This window comes from Protopterus annectens, chromosome 6.part1 (assembly GCF_019279795.1).
Source record: "Protopterus annectens isolate FY-2018-M chromosome 6.part1, PAN1.0, whole genome shotgun sequence".
Taxonomy (NCBI): Eukaryota; Metazoa; Chordata; order Ceratodontiformes; family Protopteridae; genus Protopterus; species Protopterus annectens.
In genome coordinates this window covers 361,036,873-361,062,183 of record NC_056738.1, presented here as the reverse complement: position 1 = coordinate 361,062,183, position 25,311 = coordinate 361,036,873, and the positions used below count along the sequence as shown (strand labels likewise).

Below are 25,311 nucleotides of genomic sequence, written 5' to 3'. Positions count from 1 at the left end.
TAGGTGACAGTTGGCGTAAAGCCTAAACAACCTTTTGATAAGTTACTGCTGAAGCTGAAAGACTGATTAAGGGATTCAGAATACTGGTGAGAAAGCAGCAGAAATGCAAATCTGAGTTACCTTCAGGGAAGGTCTAATACTGGCATATCTAGGAAGATGTGGCAGACCATTTTAGCTTGTTCCTACAGGCAGTTTTTGTACATTTAAACATTTTTAGAAATGACTATAGCTATAGGAAGGCATGTTGTGTTTGTGCTAACACTGATTACTTTTGCATACACTCTGTAGTACAGCATTTTCTACTTTTTGGCAAAAGGTTAAATGAACTGTCTTTGAATTGATGTATGGTACACAGAAGTATTATTTGCCATACAACTACTGAAAGCTCAAAATAAGTCAATAAAGTCACATTTTTGCATAAAAGAATCTAATTTTGTTTATTTCCAAGGCCATTTAAATCTCTGTATACATACATGAAATAGTTAGTTAATGCATTGTTAGTTTAAAGTTAGTATGCCTTCCAGTAAATATGCTGATCTAGAAATTTAATCCCTTGAAATAAATATCATTCTTCAGAGTGCCTAGACTATGAACAAAATCCAAGATGTATGAAACCACAGACCCAAAAGCATAAACAATGTCACCAGAAAGTACAATAAGATAAACTGTTGCTGGTACTGAAAAAAAAATCTGGCCAAATGACAAAATTAGTGTTGTCTTAACACAAATAATTCGAGAGGTATGATTTTCATGATAAAAACCAACTATGTCAGCATTGTGTCTTGATGTTTTTGATTAGCATTTAATTGAAATGCTCTATATAATAGTTCTAGTGTAAGTGACACATAAAGTTAATTCATGTGAGGATATTTTGTAACATTCTAGCCTGGAGGAATGACTTATTAAAAGCAGTTCAGTAGCAAAATCTTAGTTTTGAAAGGCAGATTAAACAGGGATTTGTACGGATTTGAAAACTGATAGCATAAGGAGGTGTGTTCAGGTGTTGAAGTGTTCCTTACTAGAACTACAAATAGAACCTGAAAGTCTAACATAAAACAACAACCTTTCCAAACCAAGGCACACAGAACATCTGTATATGAATACTGTCCAGAAAGAGGTAAAGACCTATTGTTTCTGAATTTTATTAGCGGTAGATTATTTTTATGAGTTTCAAATGCAGAAAGTTCATTTATGTAAAATGGTATGACACTTGAAATGTTTTGGGTGTACCTATTTAAGCATGTGCTTTCAAACACATAGCAAAACATTAATGCATTGTTCGCCTATGAAAGAAATAAAAGTAAGTTTTGTTTTTGGAAGTAGACATTTTCATATCATTTAAACAGAATACATCTTGTCATTCCATTTGATGATCACTGAACTGCAGTAATTTACAAATCTGAAATATATAAGCAAAATAATGGTAATCTTTATTTGTTGTGCAAAGTTTATTCCAGTATCAAATGTCAAAATTTAAGACTGATACATTTCCTCAAGTGAAAGACTGATTTGGCAGATTAGTTATTCTAGCATAAAATTTGATTAACTGCATTTTTATAAAGCAGCTGTAGTTTGCAGAAATAACACATTTTGATAAATACCATTACTACAACATTTTTTGATTTTTAACAGAGATTTGCCATTTCACAAAATGATACTATTTAAAACCTTAAATGATGACACTCAACTACTTGAAATTGTATGTTTTAATTACAAAATATGGGGGTTTCAGTATAAAACACCAACATATACAGGAAACATTTGCTGTTTGTAATCAATATAGCAAGATCCAGTCAGTGCAAAAGCATGGTGGTTTAGTAAGTAAGATATCTTTTCTGCTCACTGCCAAAAAAAAAAAACTTTATCTGGAAGTATCAATTTCTGTTGAAACAACACTTCCTTGTTTCTATGACTGAACTGACGTCATGTTTTTTAAGTCATTGGCATAAGGTGGCGTGATTAAGAGATTAAGTGCAACTGTCAGAGATTTATTAGTCTATGGCATGAAAACAATATAGTAAGGTATTTCAAAATATCTGTAAAGATCATTGGAAAAGTCATATGGTATTTACAGGAAATCAACATGCTCAGTAACTAAAGGTGTGCTTTCATTTCAGGGGTATATATCCCTTGTGATCTTTTTATTTTGCAGGAAAAAATGCTGCATAATCTATATTTACAGACAGGTAACAGTTTAATAAGAGTGCTACATTATGCGATTCTACTTCTGATAAGCTGATCTTGTTTGAAGAAAGTTATGCTGAGCACTAGAATTTTTTTGTGTCAGGCATTATTTTGTTGCAGGTTTGTTAGCACACATTTTAATATGAAGCAAACACTTTCAAATACACTTTGCATTTCTTCAGTCTATTAGTAGTACAACATTCAGGATTGTATATGTATTATTATTATTATTATTATTATTATCAATGTTCTAAAAATAATGTAAGATTACTTATGCTGCTCATTTTACTTATATGGTACCTGCCTTATAATAACATAAGCACTAGGTGTTCCTTACTTGCATTTATGTTTATGTTTAACTGCTTGTTAGCATACCTGCTTACGGATTTTAAAGAATGATGTCCCTTTTTAGTGCAGCTGTTGCTTTCCTATGGAATCCAGGACATACTGCTATATTACCAGAATACTGTGCAGTACTCTGATTTAGGGCTATGTATTTCGACTTACTTTCATTACAACAAAACCTATGCTATTATTACCTTTTGTACTGTTGGTTAAGCTCAGTGATTTACTTGGGGAGCTGTTCCTTTTTGTCATCACACAACATTAACAGTATTTTGAGAGCAAAGGACTGCAGTTTCAAACCCTGATTTGTCATTTTTGATGGTTATTTTTGCATTGTATAAATATTCTGTGACAATTTTTGCAAAACTTAAATATAATTAGTAATGTTAAAACTTCACTTTGAGATAGAACAATTGAAGTTTTATAAGACATGTATTACGCATGCTATATGCAGTGTTATTGGTATTTACGTTTGTATTATAATGTTACCCATATTTTGTCTGCAGCTCTTCTGACTAGTACACAAAAGCATTTAACTTGTTATGTAATATTTCTTGATATACTTTAGAAATATTTCAGAATTAAACAGTAGCATGGGCAGTCAGTAATGTGCAGGTCATTAACCAAGGCTTAAAAAAATATTTCATCTGATAAGAAAAAGGGGCATACTTTATACACATAGTGACCATATATCTATGAATATAGATTTTGTTGTGTTGTGGAATAAGGTGACACAAAAGTAAAAATGGGACTGACAACCTTTCTTGTGCAAGGAGAGCATAACTACATAGCTGAAGGACGAAAGTATTTCAATAAACAGACTGCTTGCATTTTACTTTTTACTTAAATATTTGACTAATGAGGGAGGTATATAAAGAGTGCTTTTAAGAGTATGCACACATACATACATACCTGCACATAAACAAACACACACACACATACACACAAACATTCACAAACACAAAAACACACACATAATGCTTCTGTTTTATATTAAAATAATTGGGACATGCTTTCTGTCATTGTTTACATGATTGTTCTGGGCCTTCCTAGATGTCAGTGTTCATCCTTCTTTTCAGTCCTTTCTTAACTTCACCCTCTCCACTTATCTACTTTTTCTTTAATATCTACTTTTCATGCCTTTTAACAAAGTCCTCCTGGCTTAATTCCTTCCCCTTCATTTTCTTCACTTTTTGATCATTTGTTTTCATCTACTGATTGTATATTATTAGCCTTGTTTGTGTTTTCTAAGCTGTAAATATTCGCATTTAGGCATACAGTTGCCTACTTTACATATCTAAGTAGCAAGAAATAAATTTCAGTCTTTTTAATATGATTTATGAATAGTTTCATAAAGGAAGACAAATGTTTCAGGTAAAATTCAAATGGGAAATGGATAAGTTAGAGGCACAGAAGTATGTTAGACTTAATGCTGCAACTTTTGCATGGTGATACCTCACTCACTCCAGTCAATCAACCTTAATACTGACAATAATGTTGGTAATGATTTTAGCTTATAATAATTATTAATAAGTAAGACAAATTATTGTGAATTAAAATAACATTTCTACATTAGTAAGAAAAATAGAATCCTTACAGGAATTAGGGTACACTGTCATAAATGAAGATGAAGAAGTGACAATGATAGAGCTGTGCAAAAACAAATCATTAATTAAATGTACCATTAATGGCTAGAAGATGTTAAGAATCAATAAACATTCTTATGTAAACCACCAGACATTATTATAGATATATTCCTTTAAGAAATGGGTAGCTATTAAGTGCAACATTTAACTTTTCTTGGGAAATGCTATTATGTAACCTATATTAAAACCACTTGAAGAAATGTTGTTAGGCTACATATCTTAAATTCCATGGGGAGCTGCTCTTAGAATACATATCCATGTATTCTCTGCAAAGTCAAATAATATTGTTCACATTCATTCTCTTCATAACATATCTTTTTGCATGAGGCTTATGATTAGTAATTGAAAAGAAGATGCACTTCTGGAGCTCTTAGGTTCATTAAAAATGTTTCTACTAGTAGAATCAGGTTGAACTATATCTGTTACACTAACAAACTGTCTTATGTGTTCTCATACTGTTTTTTACATCTTCCTCATAACGTTTGTATCAGGTGTAAAAATAATATGCAAAAATAAGAAATGATTATTAATCATGAAGAAAGTGAAAAGGACCACCCTTTCAAATGTATACAAAAGCAACAGTGACTGAATGTTTGTGTATGTCTGTGTTACATACAGAATATGTGTGTATATTACATTTCCTGCATGTTCCATTGTTTTACCAGATTTACTATTGGCTTACCAAAATTGCTGTATTTATTAGCCATGCATATTTTGAAACAATTATTTAGTTTTACTTAAAAGTTATGTTTGTTGCTTTTATATGCCACTTTCTTAAATGCTTTGAAAATTGATCATGTAGTTTGGTCCTCTTGCACAAATGTTTTAGATTAATTCCCTGTGTTACATAGATGGTGCCTATACATTTTTCTCTAAACAAGGCTGGCAAAAATAAATTGCAGTGCTGGAATTCCTGAATATACTCTGACATGAGCATCATTCAGTATTAAAAATGCTATAACATGTAAGGATGGCATAACATATGTCCCTTTTTCTTTCATTACTGTCCCTATCTCTGTTCTGTTTTAGATTTATAAATTTCAACTCCTAAAAGTTATCAATCAAGCATTTATAGAATAACATATTTGTTAATAAACTGAGTGCATGTGTCATAAATCAAAGATGGCTATGGACTTTTGCAGTTCCACAAAAATGTTAGTCCTGGAAGGAGCCATGCAAGTCCTGATATCAATGCTGTAATTATAGAGATAAAGATTAGTCAAAACATTTGTAACATTTTGTAAATAAATATTTCATAACAGAAATACTTGTTTCAGACATGGTCTATATAATCTGAGATATATTCTGCCAGATAATTCCATCAACATAGTAAGAGATTCCAAATTTTATGAGGATATCTGTATGCTTTGCATTTTAAATAACAAGTAAATCTCATGTATCAAAAGAATCTCAATTAAAAAAATGCTCATATATATGTATAGTTAGTTGCTATGCATTCAGTTTCTAAAGCCCTTTCCAGAAATTCTGTAACCGACACTAAAGAATTCATTTCCAGTTCAAATTGTTTGTATAATGCCATATGCAATAACAATCTTTAAACCTCATGGTAATATTTTTAATATTGTTTTGCATATTAAATTATAAATGTTTATCACATTGTCTGATAATTTTTCAAGACTGTTGTTGCTACTGTAATGCTATTCACCTCTTTGGTAAACAGATGATCAAGTTGACTTTCGTATAATTTTCACACAATAGAGTTTATACAGCAAGCTGTACTGCAATATTGGAGGCACATTACACATGCTTAATAGAAGCATATGAGAATTTCCAGAAATATTTTGACTCAGTTTTCTACCTTACTTACTGTTCTTCTGAAAAGTAAAAAAAAAAATATATATATATATACCAAATGTCCAAGAACATGGAGCAGAGTGTCTAGCAAATTATATTCTTAGCTAGGTCAATCTATGAAGTTTATTTCAGAATAAATTCTTATAGAGCATCCTGAGATGAATAAAATATATAAATTTAACAAGATGTGAACCACAAAGTAAATGTTTGGACTAGCACTAAGAATCTAGTTTGTGATGAAGTGGAACTGCAACGGCATACATTCACTTCTCATATGCATATTTTCCCTATTGCTCTTTTATCCAATTTAGGTTTCTTCTCCATTCTCTGTGTTATTTACTGAGATGCTCCCATCTCGTCTTCCATCTAGTCTATAACCCTTCTGTCTTTTCCACATATTCATCCTTGCCCCCTTCCACATATATGCTCACACAACTTGGGTTCATTCCTTAGAGAATGCAGATTTCCATGTTAATATAGTCTATGACACTGGCTTCAGTGGAAGCATATTCAGTGAATGATATTACACAAATCCTATCTCTCAATGTCTCTTTACATAAATATATATATATATATATATATATATATATATATATATATATATATATGCACACACACACACACACACACACACACACACACACACACACACACACACACACACACACACACGCATACACACACACATACATATACACACACACACACATGCTGTCAACCCCCCGACCCGACTTACCTGTATTGACAAGGCCATAACTTTGATGTATTTACCGTTCAGCCATCCATACTGTCAAAATTAAATCAGAGCCCTGTGTTTTTCAAACAAGTGTTTGTATGTTAAAATGCAGGAGACCCATATATATATATATATATATATATATATATATATATATATGTATGTGTGTGTGTGTGTGTGTGTGTGTGTGTGTGTGTGTGTGTATATATATATATATATATATATATATATATATATATATATATATATATTTATATCTATCTATGTGTGTGTGCATGTTTGTTTGTGTATTAAATATGTGTAAAATGGTGTTGCATGTTCTTTTCATCAAAATTTTAAGATTTCAGATAGATGGAATATTAAATATGTGCAGGTTAGTGTGGGTTTTGAAACTAATGCTGAAAGCTTCAGATGTTTTGAATGTTTTAGCATTTGAGGGTAGGAGTGTTTGTGTGAATGCAGGTGGTAGAATTAGAGGAAGGTTAAGTGAGAGCAGAGGAGCTGTGTTGTTGTATTTGTGTGAATCTGAGCTGTCTTAATTCATGTTATGAAAAGGGGTTTTGAAAGATAAGGTGCAGGGTTATGGTTAGGGCCAGTGTTATGATTAAGTTGGCAGGTTTTAATAAGGTTAGCAGGGGAGCTTTACTGCACCACCTTATTACATGCTAACCCTTAGTCTGAATATGTGTGTGTGTTTGTGGCTGGGGGGGGGGGTGGAGTTGGTGACCTGATCCTGATCACAAAAGGAAACTGTATGTTTCCTTTTTGCAATAATTTCTGTTTTAGATGTTTTGAGATTTTTTACATGTTGAATTTAAAAATGCTGGTTTCAATCACTTCAGTGTTGATGCATCTGCATGTGTATCACTTCAGTGTTGATGTATTTACATTTCCATAATTCAACATATACTCAAACATATATATGTATATAGTATCCTAAACTGAACTTCCAAAATATCAACATCTGAAATATCTGTGCATTAATGTTGACAAGAAAACATTGACTAGCTACTCTGCATGCTCTAAGGATTAACCTTGGAGCATACAAAATAAAAAATTTTTTTGCAGGGGAACAAGCCCCCCCTACACACCCCCACCCCTAGCTAATTATATATATTAACTCCAAGATCATGCAGTCACTGGGAAATGGCCTTTTCCCCTATTCAGATGTTGGATTTTTTGCTGCTGGTTCTGCTGATGTGGATTTTGTTTTATTTATTTCAGTTTGTTTTAATTTTTCTGTTGCTTCAGATGTTGATATTTGACCATTTCACTCAAAAGTACCAACACAATAAATAAATAAACATTAGCAATAAATATTTTGTCCTGTACCATAAGGGATGCAGCAAGAAAAAATGGAATAGTTATAGCTTACTCTAAATGTATAGAGTTGATACTCTGCCTTAAAGTGAGCAACATATGGAAAAAATACCAAACCCTCTAACTATGATATGTAAACAGAAGACTGATAAAATTATGCAGACTACAAAAACTACAAAAAGCTTTTAAAAACCTCTCATCCCCCAGTTCAGTCACCCTTGGTCTCCTGAGCTGCTGGACAGTCCTGAGGTACCAGTGTTGTAGTAATGTTTTCTCATTATCAGTGGGCTGGCCTTATTCAAATATTTTTGGCTATTATATCTACAACAAGATCCTTTCAGAATTTAGGAAGAAGCAGGGAAAGATAAGAAAAGAGGAAAAAGAGAGAGAGGAGAAGCTTGAAAGCAAGCCAGCTCTGTAGGGTATACAGTGAAATTCGTGGCAGACAGGCAACTACATTATTAATATGGAAAACTAAAAGAAAGACAAATTCTATTCTGCTGTCATCAATACAGCTAAATATACATAAATACATGAAATATGCACATTCTCAAAACATGTATCAATTGTTTTATTTACATATACTTTATCTTTATCCCACATTGCATATATTGCCGAGGTATTTATCAAGACAGGTTTCCATAGCGTTTCTTCACTTGCCTCATATTAGATGAGATACTTCAAGCTTTGTAATCATTATAACAAGAACAGTTATAAAGCAAACTGTCCTTTTCTTCATTTCTTTTAACCATGCATTCTGCCACATTGCCCAACAAAAACATTTTTTAATAAAATATAAGTTTTATGAAAGCAATCAAGAACAGACAGGAGGATAAGGAGGGAAAACAAGGTAACTAGGGACCTAGTGAGGCATAAAACAAGATATATTACAGCTACTATAGGGATCAAATAGTCCTTATTATACAAACACCCAGATGGTTAAAAGGTAACTAAAAACACACATCAGAAATCTAGGCTATTAGATGTAATATTATGTAATAAATTATTCACAAAAAGTAAATCCATAGTTGACTAAACACTGTCAACCTTAGAATGCATACTTTTCATTGAAGAAATGGAGGTCTCTCAAATGAATATGGGTCATACCTCTCAACTTCTCAGAGCAAGAAATCTGGACAAAGCCGGAAATTATGGGGGGGGGGGGGAGGGGTAAAGGACTAAAAATAGGGACAGATTTTAAATATTGCTCCAATAAACTTAGAAAGTTGCTAGAAGGACAGATTTTGCATCATTATATATTTTCTGAATGATATAAAGTTTGAATCTCAAATTTATGTCATTATTTATTATTTAGTGACTTCAATCCTCAATGATTTGTCAGAAAACCACAAATTTTATGATAAACAATCCAAAAATAAGAGGCAGAAATCTGGATATTCTACAAAAATCTGGACACTTGAAAGGTATGATTTGACTTAAGCATGATGAGCTTCACCCTCACGTATTGTCTTATAATTGTAATCACTCCCAGAACAAGCATAGATGTGACCAGGGGATTTCAGGTGGTGCATGTATCCCTAATAATGTAATTGCTACTAAATGTAGACATTATGGTCACATAGTATCTTACATGCCTTACAGACCTTTAATCAGATCAGAAACAATTTAAAACAAAAAACAATGTAAGACCTGTAACCTAAAACTCACAGTTGATATCATCAACACTTATCAGAACTGCCAACACAGAAAGAAGCTATTCTTTGGGATCACAGAAAGGAAAAATGAATGCACATTCTTTATGCAAATAACCTAAGAAGGGAGAGTGAGATGTAAAGAAGGGGACATAAAGCAAAGACCCTTTCCAAAAGAAAATATTCAGTCTGCATGATTGAATTGTCATTAATTTGCAGGACCTCAGCACTACATTTTTTCTTTCCTTTGTCTCAAAACAAATAGGTCTGTTTTACATTACAAGATCAGGGCATGTTGTTATGCATGCTTGTGTTGACTGTAGCAATACTCTTAGCCTGTGACCATGCTCCAATGTAGACAATAGTGTATTAAACACCAATAGTGATATTTATAAAGCTTTGTTTATATATGCAGATAATTTAGTGTAGCCTAATAATCAGAAAGGAACCAAAAGAGCATGGATTCCACTCCATTGACAGACAACACTCCCTATATGATATGGGCATAGTTATATGTAGTAGCAGGAAGGGCCAGCAACAGCAGCCCATCAACATTGAAGTATTTCATCCCCTTTTAGGTGATTTCATAAAAAATGGTTAAAAATGAAAATGTGTATTTATTTTAAGAACTGCCTATTGCCAGCAAACTATAACTTTCAGTTAATTGCTTGACAAGTTTCCACTATTTTTCACATAATTCTTCCACTGTATTCTCAGATAACAAAAGCATTTTTTAGGGGGAGGGAGTTGGGCTGGGAATAGCAGTATTGCTCAGAGAGTGGCAGCATGAAACCCAAAATGTTATATTTAGCTGTACTGGACCATAGTCAAAATATAAATTAAGTATTATAGTTTTGTTCCAAACTTCCAATCAAAAGTTTGTCATTGAATACTTTTTTTGCTAAAGTTATAACAGAAGTGCTGATAAAATCACGTATATGAAAAAAAAAGTCTATAAAACTGAGAACACATTGGTATATATAAATGATTTCAGACATCACATCTCTTTACTTGCAGCACAAAAAACACAATGACTACTCTCCAAGTTCTGATGACCATTGCTTCATTTGTTGTGATGTTTTCTGAGTCCTGGAGTTATGAAACAATGGGACCTGGCTGCCACTTATATCGTAAGTATACCTACTTTATTTATTTTGGTTAGCATATCTATATATGTATGTGCATAAGTGCTGGTGTATGTGCATACATGTGGTGTTACATTTGTGGCCATACATTATTATTTAAAGGCACATATTTGTATTGTTGCTAATGATTATAAATGACATGGAGAAGTTGTGAATAAGTGATTGGCAAATTCTACTTTTATATAAAAAATAGACATGGAAACCAAGCAAGAACCTCTAGGAATAAAGCTCTCTAACTGGTATGTTCTTGAAACACTGGGATAACAAAGTGATTGGTTTCATGTTTTTAAGTATGAAGTATGCTGGATTCAAACTTAAATCTTCTATTTATTAAAGTTCATTTATTTCTCATTATTTTTATAAAAAGCATGTACTAACAATGTCAGTTTAATGAATAGTTACATGTGTAATGATATTTATTGACAATAAAATGCACTGCAATACTTAACCTGATTTGTTAGAATGCTATTTTGCCATTAGAATGTTTCTAGATAATTCAGGCAGTTACTGCCATACCTCCCAAATGACCCTAATTTTGCACAATGTCCATGATTTTGCCTCATTCCTTTTGCCCTCTTCCTGCTAACATTTTTTTATTTTTTTGGTAAATTACTGAGGATTACCATCAGTCATGATGCCATAGAGTTTCATACTTATTATTTGCTCAGGAAGTTCTTAATGATACAAAACCTGTTGTTATATTAACTTTTATAGTGAATTAGAGTAATATTTAAAATTTTCCCTTTGTACACCAATTATTTTTAGTTTTATGCAGAATTCTTTTTTTTTTTTTTTACCTCCTGTGGCTGACAATCTCCTGTCACCAGCTCCTGTCCTCATTCACCAGGTCTTCTGGATACAACTTTATCTCACCCAGAATCAACCACTCCCATACCTGAGGCTAGTGAGTTGAATGAGGACACTAGCACCGCATCATATTGCTGCTGGGGGGGTGCCCAAATCCACCCACCTCAGAGTAGCCCTGAAAGCTCCACTCTGGCTTCCTATGGGAATTGATTGTATGTATCCACACAATCAACCTACCAACCAAATAGAACATCACTTGCAGTGCAGAGCTTGTCAGGCTCTTAATGCTGCTGTCACAGTGAACATGGGATGCCTCCCTCCCCCTAAGATGGATGAGCTGGTGTTGGCCACTCAGTCCGTCATCTCTTGCCTGGTCTGTATGGCACCTGCACCACTAGTCAAACAAGTGTCAACTGGGGCAAAGTCAGAGCTTTATCAATGTGCGCCATAGGACAGGTACTTAGTCCAGAATTCTTTTTTTGTTCACATGCAAATAATTTTTAGAATACTGTTATCATTTTATTGTAGAAAACAACTTCTTCAAATCAAATGTCATTTGTTCACATTTTAGCATTGCTGCCAAAATGCCTTGTGGCAAAGATATATGTAAAACCATTTAAAAATGGTTTCTGTATTCCTTCTATAGCTACCTCAACTTTTTTTTCTTTTTTAATTTGTTAACCAAGTAAACCTACTAGGCAAAACTGCCTCTTTTCTTGGGGGACCTGGAAAAACTATTTACATATTTATTTATTTATGAATGAATGTATGTATGTATTTATTTTCATTTTGCTTACCAGGTAAAACATGTTTACATATGAACCGATTTCAGGCTCCTCTTGGGGGGAAAAATAAAATAAGCAAACAATGTATTGATAAGGTACTCAATTTGGAGATAGAAACTGAAAGAATAAAACCCACAAGTAAAGGGTGAAGCTAATTAGGAATTCATGATTTTAATGCCATGAAAGAAACTGCCCCAAATCTAAATGTGATTCTTCCTTGTTCTTTGCCATCTCTGCACCTATAAAGCTGCTGAGTAGGATTCGTGAATACAGTCATATTTTGAAGCTAAAGGTACGTACGGTGGAGAGGGAATCATGAGCTACATTTCTACATACCTAGAACAGCAAAATACATATTCTAAACGTTCTTTAATATATGTGTTGGATGGAGGCATTTTATTCCTAAACACTGCCCTGTCAATCAGAGACATAATGTTCTATGCAAACAACTTTGCTACTCGCAGTGAGTGGACCGCTTCCAGGTATTGATAGTGCTAATAAGGTGCATCATTGTTCTTTTTAAATTTATTTTCAAAGGCCAAGTGAATAATTATTCTTTTTAAGTTATTTTTAATAGGTAAGGCAACTGTTCATTCAAAGCTGCTCTTCAACCACAATCAAAGCCACTTCGGCAAGTGTAAATGCAATATAAATGGACTTTAGTGTAATCAACAGAAAGCAATCACTATGTTTTTTTTTTTTTTTTTTTTAAGACTTTAGGAAGATTTTGTTCAAGGAGCACACTTTTATGACAGTAGGATAGGGTGGCTGGTCTTCCATACTGCAGTGGACATTCTCACACCAGTGCCATCCAGTACATCAACAGTAACATAAGCTGACTTTAACATTAATAAGTGACAGAAAAAGTAATAAACACTCAATATAAACATAAAAATACATATCAGAACATATTCCTTTTCTCTGCACACCCTCAGCACAGGTTCTACAGTAATCCCTGTCCCTTCTACCATGCATATTATTATGTCTAATGTTATCGTTGTCAGTGCCACTGTAGCCTGGAGAAAAAAAATGAAAACTACAACCTGCAACAGTCTTACTTGAAAAATACAAATACTTAAACAGTAAGAGGCATTTTTATTATCAGTGTCAGATACACAGGCAATTACATCATAAGCTCAAAAAACTAGGATTCAGTGATGCATCTGTGAGTGACTAGGTGAATAATTGCACCCCTTAAATACAACTATAGTGTGAAAACTTACAGACAGTAATATGAGACTGCATAGGACAATGCCCACTGTCTCTTACCGTTATTTGTATCTATCAAATAGGATTGCTGCAGAGTGTAGTTTTCATTTTTTTCCCTCCAGGCTACAATGAGTCATGCAATTTTTTTAACATACCGACTGCAGACTTCCCTCCTGCTTTTGCCCTCCTATTTTACTTTTCATACAGTAATAGGATACCATCATGCAAGCAAAATTATATACAGATCTGGTTGCTGCTGTACCCCATTTCCCTTCATCCAGGTATTTAACCAGTGTACTAATCTAGGTGTTGAAAATGTTTTATTCTTTCTTTCTGTACTAATGAAGTTGTCTTTTTTAAAAGACTTTTTTCAGACTATTTCTGAAAGCACTAATCTTATTTTATTGTCAGTAAGCTGGCACACATTTTTGACTAGAATAAAAATATTCATGTACACCTCAGCCTTACATTTAAATCATTGCCTTAACATTTAAACCACTGCCATATACACAGGCATGCAAATTTCATCTAGACTGCATTTTCACCTAACTAACAAAACAATCACACCATCAACAGACAAATATTTCTTATATTTCTTTATCAAGTTTTGCATAGACTTGTTCAGAAAGTTGTCTGATGCATAAACAGTGACTGATAGATGGAGTGACTATTTCAGATCCAATTGCAGTTTTTAAAAAATGTGTTATCTTTGATCTCTTACTGGCCATTTGAATAATGTCTGCCTTCTTGTCAACACTTTCCAAACTCAGAAGGAATGCTGCATTGGTTAATAATTTAGATGAGTTAGACATGTGTTTCCTTGCCAAAAACAGCTTCAGCTATTGACATAAATTAGTCATTCAAGGCAGCACTATCTGGGGTCTTGATAAAGATAATGTTGCATTCATTGACCTCTGCTCACTTAGCATCACAATATTATGAAAAGTAAGTAGCGGTCATTCTTATAACAGTAGTGCTATCCAGTATCTGTGCTTGAAAATAAGAATGCTTTTGTCTATTGTATATCCCGGACTATAACTAAATACAACTTCTAAAGTTTGCAGGACACACAAATTTTGATAAATTCAGATTTATACCATAAATAACTCTTTTAGTACGCATACACATACTATTAATCTACATCTAAACAGAGCTAAATTAATTTTTCATTATCAGCATGAAATGAAATGAATCTAGTTTTTCCTGTCTAAGAAATCAAGAAAGCGGCAGTGAGATGCTAACAATTAATTTTCAAAAGCCTGAAGGCAGGCGATAAGGAGTGTGAATGGAAATAGATCAAAGCCTAACAATATGACGGTGAAAAGAAATCTTTATTCTGGGTATTATTACTTTAAAAGTTAATGGAACACATTTTTCAGAAGACAGTTATTAAGGGGCACAGACTATGTGTGTATGATTATGTCCATGTGTGTGTAGACTCCCTACTGTAATTCCAAGATCTGTAATTAAGAATCCTGAAATTGTGGGAAAATATAAATAAATACATAAATAAATAAATAAAGGAGAAGAGTAAATGTTGGCAGTGGCAATCTCTGTTCTCTTTTAATTTTTTTTTTTTTTTTGCAGGGGCGCTGCCAACTTCGCACAAACGCACGCGCACACACACATACACACACCCATATATATATAGATAGATAGATATGAGTTACATTCTACTCAGAAAAGTCAACTTGTTGCAGTGTAAAAAAGCTGGTACAGCAGATCAAAAACTCAGCTGATTTCACACACCACCTTTCTTTCAGTACAAGATTGAGGTATAGTGGGGAACAGGGAATTTAATATTTCCCCACTGTATTGTGATCTTAGAGCTGATATATATGATTAGAAGGGAGATTGGGGATGCAGGGGGCTTTATCCCTACAAAACAAAAATGTTTAAACTATTTTTGTTTGTTTTTCAACCAGTAGGTGATTATCAGTTGTCTTCGATCACTTGCCATTGGATAGTTTGAGTTTTTGATGCAGTGTTGTAAACGTATATATAGTAACTCTGAGCTCTTTAAGACTCAGAAAAAAAAAAACAGAAAAGCCTGAACACAGGTATCTCAGACTTATAAATAAATACTAGTGTAGGGAGTCTAAGAGTATAAAAGTAGGAATTATATAAGTTCCGATTTTCACATGTTCAGTCTCGCCATTTTGGGTCTTACTGTTACAAATCTAAGAATTTAAAATGGTACCTCATATGCACATGTATGCATGAATCTATTGTGTGTGTGTGTGTGTGTGTGTGTGTGTGTGTGTGTGTGTGTGTGTGTGTGTGTGTGTGTGTGTGTGTGTGTGTGTGTGTGTGTGTGTGTGTCTGTGTGATTGCAGGGTTCTTATGATGTCACTTTTTTGAGCATCGCTATCTTTTACAGTACAGATATGTTGCTGTAAGCTGTCAGTTGTGTTACCGCATTTGTCTTTGCAGAAAATAACTTTGAAGTATCATTTTGTTATATCTTGTAAAAATAATGGTTGGTACTTTGTGATTTTCAGCTTTCAATGTAACCATACGAAGTGACAGAAAGGGGACATGCAGAGGGATGCACGTGGTTCATGCTTGTGTGGGTTATTGTGAATCAAGTGCCTTTCCTTCCAAGTACTCTGTTCTGGTGGCCAGTAACTTCAAACACAACATCACTTCAGTGTCTCAGTGCTGCACTATCAGTAAAATGCAGAAGGTAAGACAAATACAACTCTTGCAAGGAATGCCTTTAAACTGTGTTGTAGCAGCATTGTCAGCTTTTCTCCACTGTCCTGTGTAAGCATAGTACCAGACTTCAAGCATTCAGATTACTAATGTATTATTTGTATATATATCTGAAGAGCTGCTACACAGATATCTGAAAAATATACTGTCTGATATTCCTCACTTACCATCTTCATTATTTACTTCACCCGAAAATTCCCTTGAAATGCATGCTTAATCTTTATAGTTCTGCAGTGTCTCAGAGGTGCCTTAATCTACTGAGATACCACATCCAACCTTACTGCAAATAACTACATTGTAGCAAACAAAATGTAATGGATATGTCCAGTAAAAACAGCAGGGGAGATAAACGTTCAAGGCACAGCATTCATTTCCTTTGTTCATGTAACTTCATCAATGATTTTTTTAAGATGAATGGTGATTTCTTTTAGTCTTGTTTTGTCAGTGGGATACTTTAGTAATATTGCATTGGAGTTGTTCTCCACTGAGATGGTGCATCCCCTGGAGAAGATTATGCTTAATAACGGGGTGTAAGTAATGAATTCTCATATGTAGGCAGACATTTTTTTTACAGTTTTGTTTTTCTGGTTTTATAGAATGCTCCTTTTGACAAAAAGGGACTTGAAGAAATCTACCATTGTTTAAAAAAAGCCAGGAAAAGTGGCTAACATTTTTTCACATTTTGTTAACCAGGCATGTGAGATGGTCTATTGAACCTTTTCAAACAAGATCTGGGTCTATTTTGCATGTACTTTGAAAGAAGTTTAAGTATGCTAGAAGGGTAGGACTATACAAAAAATAATAGTATGTACAATATTTATATTGATTAATGAAGATGTCTGAACATTTATGCAACCTGTCTTTAGGTACTTAATACAAGGTTATAAACAGATTTACCTAAGTTATGTGAAAACAACATAACAATTAAAACAAATGAAAAAAATATACCAAGCCAAGCCAAGTTGTATACATCATGGCTGTAGATGAGAACGTTTTGGCACTTTCAGTGCAATGCAAGATGCTCAAGAATCATATATGTCTTGCCTAACTCTGTCCTGCATTCTTACTGTGCAGAACAGATTTCACAGCAAGCACCTCTGTGGGTAGCATTTGTCTTCATTTTTAATTGAGCTTATGAGTCACATCAAATATCTTGCTTTAAGGTCTTTAAAAAAAGAGAAAAAAAAAGATCTTTTATAAATGAAAACACGACAACACATTCTTTAGTGTATCATTGCATTTGACTGGGACTGTTGCTTGACAGTGATAGTAGTTCTCTTGGTAAGAATTAAATTACTACTGCATGCATTTATTGCAAGAATATGTTTCTTAACAGTAAACCTAAAATATTTATTTTCTTTTTTTATTAAGTATAAATATACATTGGGCCTTTGTCCCCCTATTATTTTAGGCTTTGTCCAGGTTTCTTGCACTAAGAGTTTGAGAGGTATGCTTGCATCTCTTCACCTGTCAGCTAAGTGTTTTGACCCAACTTGCTTCGAAGTGGAAATCATTGAGCTGCTCTCTGTAGGAAGGGGAGGAGCAGGTATCAGAGTTTAAGTATGTTGGGTCTCTTTAATGGGGAGGTTGACCAGTGGATGGTTGCAGCAACAGCAGCAGCAGTATTTCATGTATTATACTGGATTGTGTTGGTGAAGCGGGAGATGAATCACAGAATTAAGCTGCCAGTTTACTGGCCAGTCTATGTTTCCATCCATAACTGTGATCTTGGGTGACGGGAGGTGACTGCAGCATACCCATCTCTTAACCTAAGAAATCTGGACAAAGCCAAAAATAATGGGGGACAAAGGCCCAAAAAATATGGACAGATTTTAAATATTGCCCCTTTTCAACTTAGAAAGTTGTTAAAATAAAAGGTTTTGGGTTATCATGCATTTTCTAAAGGATACAAAGTCTGAAACTCAAATGTCTTGTCATGTTTTAGTGAATTTAATCCTCAGTGATTTGCTAGAAAACCACTATTTTTGTGAGCAACAGACTAAAAATATGAGGCAAAAATCTGGACATTGGAAAGGTATGGACTGCAGATGAAATCAATGGAAATGAAGTTTCTTCACAGGACTGCTGGGCTCATTCTGTGGGACCCAGTGAGGAGCCTGGCAATATGGAGGATCTCAGAGTAAAGTCAGTTAAGGTGCTCTTTGCACTTAGAGTGTATATCCCTTGGAGCACTGCATTTCCAGGGTTGTACCAGGCAAAACCCACTTGATTGTGGCTCCAAGGCAGATACAGAACATGCCAAAGATATACCTCTTCGGTAGCCTGGGAATGTAGTCATTCACATGTAATCATTCAATATCCAAAACACATGAGATGACCTGCTGTTACAAAATGCTGGGCATAACAGCCTTATTTGAAAACAATTTTATTTATATTTATTTAGTTAGTAGCTCATTTTAAACATTAATGATTTTGTTGACTATACAGAGTAGACAAAAGCTGTCTGTATTAAGTACAAAATTCAACTACAATGGATAAATAATATTAATGGAAACACAGCACAGAGCGTAACGGGTATATATATTATATATATTCTTATAAGCCATTTAGGAAAAATGAAGAAATGTCACAAAAATGTTTCTCAAGTTACAGAACCTGCTTCCACAAAACTTCTTCACTTACATTTTTTGTTTCATTTCATTATTACACTACATCTAAAGATATTTCATTTTCAGCTTTAATTTAATAATGCAGTATAACATGCTATATGATGAAGGTAGGACAGCATAACAGACTATATGACATAGTACTGTATAACAACCTATGTGAAATAGTCAGTGTAGTATAACATGCTATCTGACATAGTCAGTGCAGTATAACAGTCTATATGACGAAGGCAGGACAGCATAACAACCAATACGACATAGTGTAGTATAACATGCTATATGACAAAGGTAGGAAAGCATAACAGACTATATGACATAATGCAGTATAACATGCTATGTGAAATAGTCAGTGCAGTATGACAGTCTGTATGACAAAGGCAGGACAGCATAACAAACAATATGACATAGTGCGTTATAACATGTTATGTGATATAAACAGGATAGCATAACAGTCTGTGTGATATAGTTCAGTGCAGTATAACAAGCTATGTGGTATAGTGAGGATAGTATAACAAGGCTGTTAATTTGCTTGTTTTCTAACTTAAACTGTACCATCCATTTATTGTGTATTCATTATGCACAAAATTGTAGTGCTTTATATAGTTCCAAGACTGAGTGATCAGTCCTAGATATTATATTCCTGGGGGTGATGTTAAGGTATTCAGAGGGTGAGAGGGTACAGAGCTGCAGGAGTTACATTCATCAGTTCAAGAACAGTTATTATCATACCAGCAGCAAAAAAGGTAGGATATGAACAGGTAACACAATCAGCAGAGTATCATGAGGTAATAGGTGTCTTGCAGTTCACTTTACATGTTGCACCAGTCCTTCTGGGCCACTGATAGCTCTAGCAGGAAAACATTCTGTTTGACCTACACTAGTGGATCCGCTGTGAAGAGTGAGCCCAGGCATGTGCACCCATCTCTACCCTCTCAAGGAAAGGCAAACAGGCTCTGCTTCTTCATTCATCTCGTCCCATGGCAGCAGGTGTAGGTAATCGATCCTGAGTCCCCTGAATCATTATGCCAATGGAGCTGGCAACCTTGACATGAATTTCTTGACATCAGTTTTTTTGAATATGTTTAACAGTTTGGTTATGGTTGGAGACCTGATAATAATCCTCTGTGTTCATACTGTCAGTGTCATCCCAGCAGGCAGTGTGGTATGATGTGGTATGATGGGATTTACGCACAGCTCTTATTGCTCCTTTTGCTTCACCTTGGGACTAAACCATGTAACTGAGTCAAATGTAGAATAACTGGATAAAACAAATCACCAGAAAACAGGCTTCTTCAGGCAGACTAAAACAACAATAAAATGCAACATTAAAATAGTAAATTGAGTAAATTAATAAATGGGTCACAGAGCCAAATTCCATGAATCACAGATAAGGGTGGGTTTTAACTATACAAATGCCATCATTAGAGACACTAGTGATTTTCTACTTAGGCTGTATGAATGGTCACAGTCTAAAAGTTTGAATGGTTGTATTTTTGGTACTTTAGATGTTGAGTCTGTGTTTACAGTCACACCTAATGTGTTTGGAGTACAAGCAGCAAAAGAGTTCTTACTCAACTTCAGTGAATACACATAGATGTACATTAACACCTTTTGTTAGCTATTAATGCTAGTGCTTACGAATAATGTTTTCTTATTTCAGGAACAGCTGTAGCAGCAAAGATAAGGGGTGGCCATGGGCAGTGCAGTTGCCAATAGTTATGCTAATATAGTTATGTATGTTTGGGAACGTGAGTCTATTCTTGGATCTGAAAATCCATAATTGTGCAATCACATTATTTTTTATTAATGTTTTGTTGATGATCTACAGTGGATATAAAAAGTTTACACACCCCTGTTATAATGCCAGGTTTTTGTGATATAAAAAAATGAGACCACAATAAATCATTTCAAAACTTTTCCCACCTTTAATGTGACCTATAACCTGTACAGTTTAATTGAAAAACAAACAAATCTGTTAGGAGAAAAAATATAAAAAATAAAAAATGTACAATAAGCTGGTTACATAAGTATGCACACCCTTAAACTAATACTTTGTTGAAGCACCTTTTGATTTAATTACAACATTCAGTCTTCGTGAGTAGGAGTCTATTATCATAGCACATCTTGACTTGGCAATATTTGCACACTCTTCCTTGTAAAAGCTCTCCAAATCTGTCAGATTGTGAGGGCATCTCTTGTGCACAGGCCTCTTCAGGTCACCCCACAGATTTTCTATTGGATTTAGGTCTGGGTCATTCTAAAACTTTAATTTTCTTCTGGTGAAGCCATTCTTTTGTTGATTTGTATGTATGCTTGGGGTCACTGTCGTGTTGAAAGGTGAAATTCCTCTTCATCTTCAGCTTTCTAGCAGACTCCTGAAGGTTTTTGCCAAATGTGACTGGTATTTTGAACTGTTCATAATTCCCTCCACCTTGACTAAAGCCCCAGTTCCAGCTGAAGAAAAGTAACCCTAAAGCATGATACTGCCACCACCATGTTTCATCATGGGGATGGTGTTCTTCTGGTGATGCAAAGTGTTGTTTTTTAGGCAAACGTATCTTTTGGAATTGTGGCCAAAAAGTTCAGCCTTGGTCTCATCAGACCATAACACATTTTCCCACATGCTTTTGGGAGACTCAGTGTATTGTTTTGCAAATTTTAGCTGAGCCTGGATGTTTTGATGTGTAAGAAAGGGCTTCCGTCTTACAACCCTTACCCCATAGCCCAGACATATAAAGAATATGGGAGATTGTTGTCACATGTAATACACAACCAGTACTTGCCAGAAATTCCTGCAGCTCCTTCAGTGTTGCTGTAAGTCTCTTAGCAGCCTCCCTGACCAGTTTTCGTCTTATCTTTTTATCAATTTTGGAGGGACGTCCAGTTCTTTGCAACGTCACTGTTGTCCCATATTTTCTCAACTTTTTGATGACTGTCTTTACTGTGTTCCATGGTATATCCAGTGTTGTGGAAGGCTTTTATACCCTTCTCCTGACTGATACCTTTCAACACCCTTTGATGCTTTGTAAGATCTTTCTGCAAACCATGGCTTTTGCTGTAGCAGGCAACTGAGTAAATGTCAGGAAAATCCTACTAGGACAGCTGAACTTTATTTGGGGTTAATCAGAGTCTCTTTAGTTGATTGCAGATGTGTACCCAAAAAGACTGAATGCTGTAATTAAATCAAAAGGTGCTTCAACAAAGTATTAGTTTAAGGGTGCACACACTTATGCAACCAGCTTAATGTACGTTTTTTTATTTTTTTCCCCTAACAGATTTGCTTGTTTTTCAATTGAATTGTACAGGTTATAGGCCACATTAAAGGTGGGAAAAGTTTTGAAATGATTTATTGTGGTCTCATTTTTTTATATCATAAAAACCTGGCATTTTAACAGGGGTGCGTAAACTTTTTATAGCCACTGTATTTTTTATCTGGTGTGGTGATGTAGAAATTTTTGAGTTTTATGAGTATTTATTGAAAACACTTCCTTTTTTTTAAATTAAAAGGAATGTTTCTTTTGATAAAATTGACTTTCTTGATGTCACATTTTTTTTAAGAATAGGCGTGAGTGCGTGTGTGTGCTTTCTGTGGAAGGTTGGGCGCTAGGCTAGCAACTCGACACCGTAAAACTCCACTGCCAATCATGAGCAGTTAGGTGATCCACTGTGGTGACCCCTAAGTGGGAAAAGCTGAAAGAAGAAGAAGAAGTAAAAATAAGCTTGGAACTACTCTGTATCAAAAACCTACCAAACAAAATGTTTACTATATAGAAGTAGTATGCATCCGCAATTCATTTTTAACAACATTGAAAGGTCAGATGCTTAGAGTAGCCAAGCTAAATGGTTTAGATAACAATATGAATTCCCAATTGCATAAGCTATCCCTTGAGTTTACTGACAGAGGTTATAATGCTGATGATGTAAATACCATCTGTGAGACTGTTAAGCAACAATGTCATGGGAAGGCCAACCTACCTTCTCATCCAATAATAGTCAGACAAGAAAAAGGGTGTGCCATAAGAACATGCCTAGGTACCTTTTGACTTACAATAGGAATATGGATAATGTCAAACAGATTATATCTGAATACTGGCATATTTTAAAGGATATTCCAGAACTTAGTTCTGATCTACCTGCACAACCCAATTTTAGTTACAAACGTAGCAGAAATTTGAAACAACTTCTCTGCTACAAAGAACAATCATGGATGAGAACCTGTTTTAAAACAAATAAAAGGGGTACTTTCAAATGTGGCAGATGCACTTATTGGAAGTATGTACGTACAGGAAACTTTTTTATTCAACCATTAACTGGATCCATAATTGACACTGGTATATATGGCAATTGTGATACAAAGAAATTGGTGTATTTAGCCTTGTGTAATCAATGTTCATCATATTATGTTGGAAAAGCAACCAGAAACTCAAAAACATATGGGCAACCACTTATCTGAGATAAAAAGAAAGGTTACGACTAATGCATTATATAAGAAAAAGCTAGATAAAGCTTTTGATCATGATTTTATATTTCTAATATTAAATGTTTTAAGTGAACCGCTGCAGGGGGGAGACATTACTCATAGTACTGAATTAGATGAATATCACTTTATTCTATGTTTGAGAGTGCACATACCCCCAGGACGTAATGGTTGTGTACTCTTAAAACCTATGCTAAAAAATTGCATAAACATGTCTAGTTGATTAATTCATTTATCCATTTATGAATTTGCTCAATTAATTGATTTCAGTGAGCTTGTGACCACATCACTACTTACTATTTAAACGTTGGGTTTTATTGTTGTTTTATTCTGCCTGAAGAAGCCTCGAACTGGCGAAAGTTTTTAACTTGCATGTGTTATTAAATGAGTTATTCTAACTGCTCCTGTTTTCCAGTGATTTGTTTTATCCAGTTGAACTTGCTTTTCTTATCAACTGGATTCACTGTGTTTCAAAATGTTTGTGTTTTGCTTCAATTTTAGAATAACCAAAATCAAACTGGGAGTTAATGCTATAGCATAAAAAAACATAAATATGTCTGATCCTGGTAACACTTCATCCCCCTAGAAATATATGTCTAGAATATAGCAGATATAACACTGGAGATAGTGGAAAATATGCTTTATCAACATTATAGGTTCACTGGTGCTTACTGGGCTAACAACCACAATGGACTTTTTAAGCCTAGCCATGCATCCAAAATCTCTGACAAGTTCTGGTACCCTTGATAACTGTAGGCAGGGGCTTTGGAGATTAAACATTTACAAGCAAGGGCCTGGGAGATGAACCATTTACAGGCTGCCTGTATCCATTAGAGATATAGGTGCCAAACCAGGGATGAATTTCCTGTTTCCCATCCAGTTGTCCAAGTTACTCTTGAAATGGGTTAGGGAGGAACTCTGCTTCACATGGAAGGGGAGCCTGTTTCAGATACAGGGTAGTGTATGAGATACCTACCTGTCTCTCTAGCAGTTCCTTTTTTATATCACAGGCAGGGTTTAAGTCTTTAGAATGGATAATTCTAGTGCTGTTAGTTTTGCAGGTATGCAGAAGGTCCATCAGAATGGGGTCTGACAATGCCCTATATGTCAGGCATAGATCTCCCCTCAATAACCTGTAGGAGACAGACTACAGGGATAGGGCCTTGAGGAGGTCTGCATTGGACATGTTACTTATGCCACATTTTCTTTTAGTGAAGAACCTCTGTGGATGTTCCAGTTGTTGGATATGCCTGGTTAGGTACATACCAAAGGGGGCCTTCTATTCAATGTTAGGTCTGATTAATGCAGAATACAGTGGAACAATGACTTCCTTGGACCTAGGTGCCATACATCTGTTTATAAACTGTGCAACATAGAATGATTCCTTGTCTACTGCAGACATGTGATGGTCAAAGGCTAGATTACTGTCTATGTGTCCCCCTAACTCCCTGACTACTGGGTCAACTGTAAGGGGTGTGTTGTCAATATGATAATTACCAGGTGTGGATGGCTTAAAAAGTGTAGTGAAAAAAGAATGATAAAAATGCAAAGCAATGTGGGAATGCATGAAGATGATGTAAAGCGAGCAGTCACAAAGCAACACCTGCTCTAGATACAAATCAGTATTAGCAGGAAGATCTTACACTCCCAGGCAGGATAACCAGAAGAGAGCTAGAAACACTGGATATATCTGAATATTTCTTTGCACATCTTTATCACTCGGTATTCTTCCTTCATCTGTCTTAAAAAAGAATCAATTTAAAGTAAATGCCAAGGGCTCTATTGATCATCACTTTCACTAGCTTGTAGTTTGCTATGCAGCAGGTATGCTTGCCTTCTATTAACTTT

The 25,311-nt window shown here is 34.7% G+C and overlaps 1 protein-coding gene across 1 annotated transcript in view; it reads left to right on the top strand.

Annotated features, from left to right (window-relative positions):
• Positions 1–855: 855 nt before the first annotated feature.
• GPHA2 (glycoprotein hormone subunit alpha 2) overlaps positions 856–25,311 on the top strand; it is a 29,243-nt gene continuing 4,787 nt past the window's right edge. The window contains exons 1-3 of the mRNA XM_044075778.1: positions 856–1,117; positions 10,716–10,828; positions 16,146–16,330. Coding sequence (XP_043931713.1) covers positions 10,729–10,828; positions 16,146–16,330 — 285 coding nt within the window. The 5' untranslated portion in view covers positions 856–1,117; positions 10,716–10,728. The remainder of the gene's footprint in view (positions 1,118–10,715; positions 10,829–16,145; positions 16,331–25,311) is intronic.